At 40.6% G+C, this 10,488-nt stretch overlaps 1 protein-coding gene across 4 annotated transcripts in view; it reads left to right on the top strand.

Moving 5' to 3' along the window:
* LOC133572141 (ankyrin repeat domain-containing protein 26-like) overlaps positions 1-10,488 on the top strand; it is a 59,709-nt gene that overhangs the window by 45,232 nt on the left and 3,989 nt on the right. For all 4 annotated transcript variants that reach the window (XR_009810493.2, XM_061924875.1, XM_061924876.2 and 1 more), the window contains exons 22-25: positions 8,326-8,831; positions 8,925-9,077; positions 9,166-9,341; positions 10,400-10,472. Coding sequence is in view for 3 of the 4 variants with exons in the window: in XM_061924875.1 (XP_061780859.1) it covers positions 8,326-8,831; positions 8,925-9,077; positions 9,166-9,341; positions 10,400-10,472 (908 nt within the window). In the remaining variant the exon portion in view is untranslated. The remainder of the gene's footprint in view (positions 1-8,325; positions 8,832-8,924; positions 9,078-9,165; positions 9,342-10,399; positions 10,473-10,488) is intronic.

Here is a 10,488-nt window from a genome sequence, read left to right as displayed (position 1 = left end):
GATTATGATTGACGACACCTGTTGACTTCTCTGAGCCATTTAAATAGGACTCATGTGATGCAGTCATTAGATTCGGTTACAAACGCGACAATGGGAAAGTCAAAGGAACTCAGCACAGATCTGAATAAACTAATCATTGACTTGAACAAGTCAAGAAAGTCACTTGGAGCCATTTCAAAGCAGCTTAAGGTCCCAAGAGCAACTGTGCAGACAATTGTTTGTAAGCATAAAGTGAATGGCACAATTTTGTCACTGCCACGATCAGGAAGAAAACGCAAGCTAACACCTGGTGCTGAGAGAAAATTGGTCGGAGATGATCAAGAGTCAACCGAGAACCATCAAAAAGCAGGTCTGCAATGAATTGGAAGCTGCTGGAACACAGGTGTCAAGTGTCCACAGTCAAGCGTGTTTTACATCGCCATGGACTGAGAGGCTTCCATGCAAGAAGGAAGCCCTTGCTCCAGAAGCGACACCTTAAGGCTCGTCTAAAGTTTGCTGCTGATCACATGGACAAAGATAAGACCCTCTGGAGGAAAGTTCTGTGGTCAGATGAAACAAAATTGAGCTGTTTGGCCACAATACCCAGCAATATGTTTGGAGGAGAAAAAGTGAGGTCTTTAATCCCAGGAACACCACGTCTTCCGTCAAGCATGGTGGGGGTAGTATTATGCTCTGGGCCTGTTTTTCTGCCAATGGAACTGGTGCTTTACAGAGAGTAAATGGGACAATGAAAAAGGAGGATTACCTCCAAATTCTTCAGGACAACTGAAAATCATGAGCCTGGAGGTTGGGTCTTGGGCGCAGTGGGGTGTTCCAACAGGACAATGACCCCAAAGACACATCAAAAGTGGTAAAGGAATGGCTAAATCAGGCTAGAATTAAGGTTTTAGAATGGCCTTCCCAAAGTCCTGACTTAAACCTCATTGAGAACATGTGGACAATGCTGAAGAAACAAGTCCATGTCAGAAAACCAACAAATGTAGCTGAACTGCAGCAATTTTGTCAAGAGGAGTGATAAAAAATTCAACCAGAAGCTTGTGGATGGCTACCAAAAGCGCCTTATTGCAGTGAAACTTGCCGAGGGACATGTAACCAAATATTAACATTGAAGTTAGGGATGTCCCGATACAGGTTTTTGCACTTCCGATCCGATACCGATATTGTTTTTGCACTTCCGATCCGATACCGATACTGACCGATACTGGCCTATCCGAGCATGTATTAAAGTTTAAAGTTATTTAGCCTACTTAGTTGTCAGAATCATGTTGAAAAGGGTTTTAGTACTCTTGATTACAACTAGCCAGCTGAATTAGGGGAGTTTGAATAATACACAATGGTTGGTAACAAGAAACTGACCTGTTTATTCAAGGATAAACACAAAATAGACAAAATTATGCATGACAAACAGAAATGGCATCATTGAAACTAGGGCTGGGCGATATGGCCTTTTTTTAATATTGCGATATTTTAAGACCATATTGCGATACACGATATATATCTCGATATTTTGCCTTAGCCTTGAATGAACACTTGATACATATAATCACAGCAGTATGATGATTCTATGTGTTTTGATTGATTGATTGAGACTTTTATTAGTATGTTGCACAGTGAAGTACATATTCCGTACAATTGACCACTAAATGGTAACACCCGGATAAGGTTTTCAACTTGTTTAAGTCGGGGTCCACTTAAATTGATTCATGATACAGATATATACTATCAGATATATACTATCATCATAATACAGTCATCACACAAGATAATCACATTGAATTATTTACATTATTTATAATCCAGGGTGTGGAGGGGGGCGCCGGATGTAAGTGTCAAAAAGACAGCCAAAAGAGTTTGATATGAGAATAAATCTAAAGTTAAAATATAGGGTAGAAATGCACCCATTTGCAGGAAATGTAGTCTTGATTTTCAAAATTTTCTTTCAAGGCTTGCATGTCTACATTAAAACATTCTTCTTCATACTGCATTAATATATGCTACTTTTAAACTTTCATGCAGAGAAGGAAATCACAACTAAAAAAATCACTAATTTTTTCATACGGTGTTGATCTGGAAATGTTTGCCTCGGCATTTTGATGGTGTGGGGGTGTGGCACCGAATGGAGAAAAGCGTCTCGACAGACGTTACAATATCTGAACAATGATGACGAAAACTGTTTTCTCTGTCGTGTCCGTGTGTCGAAAATTGTTATGCGCTTATTTTTTTATTTGATTTTGTGCGTGGCATATATGTTGCTATGCGCAGAGGACGCTTGAGCAGTGCGCAATTGCACAGGCGCGCACCTTAGAGGTAGCGTTGGTCACACAGCTGCGCTAGCATCACAGCTTACGTTAGCCATGCTGCTACCTCTCTGCTCGGGGAGGACGTATACGTATGTGACGTATGACGTGACAGTATGTGACGTGTGTAAGAAGGTGCGCTTGCTGTCTGTGAGAGGGAGACACAGAAAAGAGTGAGAAGAGCCTGTCGTGTAATGCCAGCAGTTAAAAGCAACTGCGTGAGATTCCACAGACCTGTGGATGTGTTGAAGGTGTGCTGGAAATTAGGGAGCAGCAGAAAAGTGGAATGTATTATTTAAATCGGTGCGTTGGAAAACACGGACCGGAGTTTTTTTTTAAACTGTATCTGGATCGGCATTTTCCCATGCCTTGCCGATACGCATTTTTTGGCAAATATCGGTGGCCGATCCGATCCAAATATCGGATCGGGACATCCCTAATTGAAGTGAATAATCTCATATACTTACAATTCATTCTGGCCCTCTGATTTTCGTTTATATCTTCATTTTTTTTTTGTCAGGCCCTTTCAAAACATGTAATATTTACAAATGTTGAACATTTTAAGCATACAGCAGCGCATTTATTTTACAGATTCTCGCTATTTCCTTCAATAACACTAACTACTACTCACGGCAGACTTCATGAGAGACAAGAAATTTACTGTACAATGTCTGCTCTCTTTGGGATGCCTGAAGGGATTATCATATCTTCCCGTTTAGATGAAGAATGAATCATAATCCTCGCGAAGGGTTGAAAAAAAAGTAGGCGCAAAAGTGTCTTTTCATGTTCTTTTTTTGCCATCAATGGGTCTAAGTTGGCTGTCAGAGTTGATCAACTCTTCAGTTTATGGCCACAACCTCCTACTATTCAGGTGAAAGGCATGATTTATAATCTTAAATTAACTTTGATTAGCTCAGAGGCGATGCAGCAGCTCACCGGCTCAATATGTCAATATAGCAGCATAAGCCTGTTAGAGCTGTGTTATCAATACGTAGGCCCTTAACGTTAGCGCTTTTAATAACAATATTGCTAATACTTTGTTAATATTCAGGTCACAAAATGAAAATGAAGTATTGTTGGTGCTTTTTGGTTGTATTTTATCTGGGTGTTATGGGCCGAATAGGTGCAATGACACCATGGCTTCTATTACCTTTATTTTTAGCTGACTTTAAAAAAGACATTGTCTCTCAAGGATTGTGTTAATGATGATGATAAGCAAAATTTAAAAAAAAAAGTGTAGTTCCAGTTTATTTCTGCAGTTGTGGAGGAGGAACACCTAAACATGTTAACATAGCAGTTAAGATAATGGAACATATTATTTAGTCCCTGTATGTACGTGTATATTCAGTATTCATATTCAGTAGTCCCTCGTTGACCGATGGCAATGGATTTTGCGCGTAATCATGGGAAATGAATACCTGCAAAATAGGAATGATTAATTATAAATCAAATTTTTATTGATAGAGCATAAAGAAAAACCCTGTTTACGACCTCCTGAATACAATTTTAAGATCCATAGACAATTTGCTTAATACAATTTTTAACATTAAAACCTCTACACATGAAATGAATCCCACAAAGTTACATTTACTCTTGTAATTCAATATAACAGACATAATAATAGAAAATAAGACACATACTGTACTGACTTTAGGAGCCATGGTCTCATCTATCGTGGGCCAATACTGCTGTAGTATTGATATTTTGTAGTTCATTTAGCCAGTTTTATGCTTGAAAATGCATAAAGGGCTTTATTTTGGAATTCTGCTTATATCATTCACAATCCCTATCTTAGACAAGAACACATATTTTTCTCTATTTTATGCATTCTAATTTGTAATATAGAGCTTGTAGTAGACTGCTAACAATGCAGCTAATCGGGAGTTGATCTTTTCCGCCCATGAAGAGCTCTTAAAAAATAACCAAAAACCTCCTTTAATGTTTTGTACACATGCTTTAGTACATGTGTAATGTAGTAACAGGCACATCCATATTAACGTGTAATATTTACGTATTTTTCCCATTTTAAGCATTACGGCAGCGTGTTCATTTCACAGAGCTCTTGACAATATTCGCTATCTCCTTTAAAAAAATACAATTATTACTAATCATGGCAGACGTCATTAGAGACAACAACCATTGCTTTAGTACAATGATCCACAACCTTGTATTTTTTAGCCTGAATATACGGAGGATGAGCTACAAGTTTTGGAAGCTGAGTGATCAGCAAATCTAATTATAATAAAACACTAAGCTTCATATAGCAACAATAAAAAAATAAAAAAACATTAAAACAATCACTTAGCATACAATGTCTGCTCCTAGGACTTGTTTCCCCGTTGATGAATTAAGGATGATCCTCACTAAGAAAAAAAACGTGCCTCTTTCCACATCTTCCTGGCGATGATTCCGGGGCTAAGTTTAATGTCAAAGTTGCTCAACTTCTTGGTTTATGGCCGCCAGCTTATACTATACAAGTAGGAGGCATGATTTATATTCCAGCACAAACTTTAATCGAATCGCCGAAGCAGAAGCTCACCGGCTCAATGTGTCAATAGCTGAATAAGCTAGTTACTTCTCTGTGATCAAAGCGCCTCTAAAAGTAATTACCGTATTTTTCGGACTATAAGTCGCTCCCAATTATACGTCGCACCGGCCGAAAATGCACAATAAAGAAGGAAAAAAAACATATATACGTCGCACTGGTGTATACAGTAAGTTGCATTTTTGGGGGAAATTTATTTAATAAAATCCAACACCAAGAATAGACATTTGAAAGGCAATTTAAAATAAATAAAGAATCGTGAACAACAGGCTGAATAAGTGTACGCCATATGACGCACAAATAACCAACCGAGAACGTGCCTGGTATGTTAACGCAACACATCATGGCAAGAGTCATTCAAATAACTATAACATATAGAACATGCTATACGTTTACCAAACAGTCTGTCACTCCCGATCGCTAAATCCGATGAAATCTTCCTCCCCGGTGTCGCCTCTGGTATGCGCCGTTTCCTTTCTTTCTGCTGCTCGATCGCCGTTTTCTGCTGCATATTTCACTACGTCCGGCTTGTAATCTGCAGTATATAATTTCCTTTTCGGTGCCATTTTAGTTCAGCCCTTCTCAGTTTTTATAAGTTACCGCCAATGTTGAAATAATCAATTTCAATAGCTACGGATGTAGCAGCAGTTAGCATCCCATGACCCACAATGCACTTCTGCCATGATGCACAATGCACTTCTGCCATGACCCGCCCCCGCCGAATTCTTATTGGTTGACGTGTGTGACGATTGCTGACGTGTGTGTGACGATTGCGGACATTTGCTTCGTCTGTTACGCGAATGAGATAAATAATATTATTTGATATTTTACGGTTATGTGTTAATAATTTCACACATACTGTAAGTCGCTCCGGAGTATACTGTATGTCGCACCCCCGGCCAAACTATGAAAAAAACTGCGATTTATAATCCGAAAAATACGGTATTCGGCGTTAATTTATAACAACAATATCGTTACTACTTGGTTAATGTGCAGGTACATTTAAATGGCGGTTTTTAGATGTTTTTTATAGGGCTTTATAGGTGGAAATGTACCAAAAATTGGTAACATAGGGTACCAGTATCGATTCCCAGGTACCAGAAATGTGTATCACATTGTTTCAAATGTGAACGGAACCCATCCTAGTAACCGGTTACAAAATCTCCTCTTGGCTGCTGACGCACGACTTAAATGCGCAGTGTTGACCTAAAAAAACGTATTTTTAAATTGTATTTACAAAATTCAAATATGAAATAAAATAAATCAATCCATCCATCCATCCATCTTCTTCCGCTAATAAAAATCATAAAACAAAATGGAGCAACGCTAACCCAATCCCAGCTTTACAAGCTTTAGGGTAGAAATTTAGCAATTGAGAAGACGTGCAAATACTATACGTAATATTAATAAAAATCAATAAAAGCCACAATATCAATAATGATATCAATACTATACGTAATATTATTAAAAATCAATTAAAGCCACAATATCAATAATGATATTATTATTAGTTATTTAATGTTTTGTTTTTTTATTGATCCATCCATCCATCCATCTTCTTCCGCTTATCCGAGGTCAGGTCGCGGGGGCAGCAGCTTAAGCAGGGAAGCCCAGACTTCCCTCTCCCCAGCCACTTCGTTCAGCTTTTCCTGTGGGACCCCGAGGCGTTCCCAGGCCAGCCGGGAGACATAGTCTTCCCAACGTGTCCTGGGTCTTCCCCGCGGCCTCCTACCGGTGGGACGTGCCCTAAACACCTCCCTAGGGAGGCGTTCGGGTGGCATCCTGACCAGATGCCCGAACCACCTCATCTGGCTCCTCTCCATGTGGAGGAGCAGCGGCTTTACTTTGAGCTCCTCCCGGATGGCAGAGCTTCTCACCCTATCTCTAAGGGAGAGCCCCGCCACCCGGCGGAGGAAACTCATTTCGGCCGCTTGTACCCGTGATCTTGTCCTTTCGGTCATAACCCAAAGCTCATGACCATAGGTGAGGATGGGAACGTAGATCGACCGGTAAATTGAGAGCTTTGCCTTCCGGCTCAACTCCTTCTTCACCACAACGGATCGATACAGCGTCCGCATTACTGAAGATGCCGCACCGATCCGCCTGTCGATCTCACGATCCACTCTTCCCTCACTCGTGAACAAGACTCCGAGGTACTTGAACTCCTCCACTTGGGGCAAGATCTCCTCCCCAACCCGGAGATGGCACTCCACCCTTTTCCGGGCGAGAACCATGGACTCGGACTTGGAGGTGCTGATTCTCATCCCAGTCGCTTCACACTCAGCTGCGAACCGATCCAGTGAGAGCTGAAGATCCTGGCCAGATGAAGCCATCAGGACCACATCATCTGCAAAAAGCAGAGACCTAATCCTGCAGCCACCAAACCAGATCCCCTCAACGCCTTGACTGCGCCTAGAAATTCTGTCCATAAAAGTTATGAACTTGCTTCGTCTGTTACGCGAATGAGATAAATAATATTATTTGATATTTTACGGTTATGTGTTAATAATTTCACACATACTGTAAGTCGCTCCGGAGTATACTGTACTATATATATATAGTTGATAGTATACTGAGTATACTATCAACTTTTTTATTGATTCTTAAATAAAAAAGTAAAAATAACATTTTGTTTTTAACTCGATCCTCAAAAATTAGAAATTAATTTACAATTGAAATGAATAAAAATTGATTCGAGAGTGAACAGATTTTTTCAGCAACAGAACATTGGTTTATTGTGGGCTGTTGGAGGAGGTTTAAATAATCCACACTGCTTGCCTGTTGTAATGATTTATGATAATATATATATTAACTTTTGGGGCGGCTTGGCGTCGTGGGTAGAGCAGCCGTGCCAGAAACCTGAGGGTTGCAGGTTCGCTCCCCGCCTCTTGACATCCAAATCGCTGCCATTGTGTCCTTGGGCAGGACACTTCACCCTTGTCCCCAGTGCCACTCACACTGGTTGATGAATGATAGGTGGTGGTCGGAGGGGCCGTAGGCGCAAACTGGCAGCCACGCTTCCGTCAATCTACCCCAAGGGAGCTGTGGCTACGAAAGTAGCTTACCACCACCAGGTGTGAATGAATGATGGGTTCTCACTTCTCTGTGAAGCGCTTTGAGTGTCTAGAAAAGCGCTATATAAATTTAATCCATTATTATTATTATTATTAACTTACCTACTCCGTACATCTATGCTGTACTATCACATAAATGTGAATTATTAGGGTGAATGAGCTGTGTTTTCTGAGGGGAAAAACAGCAGCTTTTTGGACACAGAAATAGACTGCATCGTGAAATAAAGCACCTAGCATGAACCGGATTTAGAACCCTGTCTGCGTTTCGTAATGCAGTCGGTCAAATGGAAACAAGGCCGACAAGCTCCAACCAATAATTTGATTCTCTCATTCATGTGCGGTGCAAGCACTGTAATTGTCTTGAGTTACACCTGTACTCTGCTTTTAATTAATATTGTAATCTTTCCAGATGAAATGGCCAGTCAACGAGAAGCGGCTAACAAACAGAGTCAGAAGCTAGTTAAGTCCAGGGCACGTGTAAAATCACTAGAGAACGACAAACGTAGAGCCGAGATCTTGGTCAAAGAGAAGAACCAGCAGTTGACCACCATGCAGCGTGAAAATGTCCAGATAGCTACGCGCATTAAAGAGATGGAAGCCGCTCTCCGGGCAGAGAAAGATATGCTCGGCTTTGTCGGAGGGTGCAAAGAGGCCACTGAAGCACGCCTGACCAAAACCCAGAGTGAGATTGTTGCGCTACGGCAAAAGCTGGAGGAGGCCCAAAACAAATGTATTGAAAAGGAGAGCGCTGTGACAGACGCTCAGAAGAATTTCTCTGACATTGTGTCCAAGCTTCGCACCGACTCTGAGGAGAGAATACACCTTGCGCAGGGGAGGACCCAGGATCTGGTTGCTCAGAATAGTGAGCTCCGAGAACAAATCCACCAAATGGAGATGGAGAAAAATGAAAGAGAGGTTAGATGAAATCCCTGTAGCATAGATGATCTGATGCTTTCTACATAATTAAATTTAAACATTTATTTTTTTCTGACATTTGCCCTGGTACAGGCTCAGCAGAGGGACCAGCAGACAAAGTTAGCCGACTCGTCGAAGAAGCTGTCAAAGTGTGAAGCTTCTTTAGAGGTTTATATGAATTATCGTAGTGATTCGGAGGAAGAGAAAGCTCGACTCCTCAAAGAAACGGACAAACTTAAAAGAAAGGTAATTATAGGGACCACTGTCATAAACAATTCTGATAGTGACATTTTTTTGTTAACCTTGTTAATGAGGAGTCTGCCTTGTCATGCAGCTGGACGATAGAGACTCGCAAATTTTGCAAGTAGAAAAACGTGTCAGTGAGCTCAGGAGTCGTCTGGATGAAAGAGAGAAAGAACTCACCGTTGCTCTTCAGAAACAGAAAGAGGCGCTGTCTGCTGCAACCACATCCAACAATACAGTCAGACAGTTGGAAGAGACTGTGCAAAGGTGCTGACACCCTACACAAACATAGTTTTGATTAAAGAGTGAAATACATTTATGGTAAAAAACTAAAAGTTGAGTTTTTATGTACTGTAAGGAAGTCAATCAATCAATGTTTATTTATATAGCCCTAAATCACAAGTGTCTCAGAGGGCTGCACAAGCTACAACGACATCCGCGGTACAGAGCCCACGTACACTAGAACCCGTTAAAGTAGGTCGTCAACATACTGTATACTGGTTCCAATGTGTTAACTACTTTTTGGGCTATAGAGCACACCGGTATTTAAGCCGCACCTACCACATTATAAAATAAATAACTATTTTTACATATATTTGCCGCACAGGACTATAAACCGCAGAGATATGCTGATACAAAATATTTTGTAAATGGTTATTTACATACCTTATTTGTTCCCAAACGGTGCCTGTCGCACGGCAGTAAAATGGCTGATCAAACAAAACAGAAGTCATTGTCATGGGCGAGCTCTCCAATCAGCTAAACAAAATCAATACCTACATGGTGACGATTTAGTGAATTTACAAAACTGAAACAATACAAAAAGAATGCCATTGTAAGTTAATAAAACTAACACAGACACTTGTATACGTGCTAGCATATTCGCTAATGCTAACAATGCTAGATTGCATTACGATACCACGTGCAAATATGCAAGAAATCCCTCATACAGACATTACGCATGGGACGGTTTCGTAAGTAATAATTGTTTTAGTTATAAAATTTACAAACGTTGCTCGGAGTGAAGAATCCTTTCAAGTAGAACAAAACAGGAAGTACATTTTCAACCCGCAGCACCTGCAGTGAGCGGAATAGTTCAAAAGATGACACCATAGCGCAAACAGTAACACCTTGTTAGTGTCTCTGTAGGTGTAATATGAAAGTATTTGTTGAATACAAAACTTTATGGCCGTTGGCGAAGAAAAATCTTTCAATTAGCAGCATCGTTTTTTAAGGGTGCAAAGCGTTGGAAAAAAGTGGCGGATTAGAGTCAGAAAAATACGATAGCTTTATTTAATACAGTTGTATTTTCCTGATGAATACAGACAACGACTCGTACTTAAGTCAGCGAAGAGGAGACTGCGGGACCAGCAAGCAAGTGAAGTTGAGAGAGAAAAGGTTTGTCCAGCGCAGT

This window comes from Nerophis lumbriciformis, linkage group LG29, assembly GCF_033978685.3.
Source record: "Nerophis lumbriciformis linkage group LG29, RoL_Nlum_v2.1, whole genome shotgun sequence".
NCBI classification, from domain to species: domain Eukaryota; kingdom Metazoa; phylum Chordata; class Actinopteri; order Syngnathiformes; family Syngnathidae; genus Nerophis; species Nerophis lumbriciformis.
The sequence above is the reverse complement of the archived record's forward strand: the minus strand, read 5'-3'. Positions and strand labels throughout refer to the sequence as shown.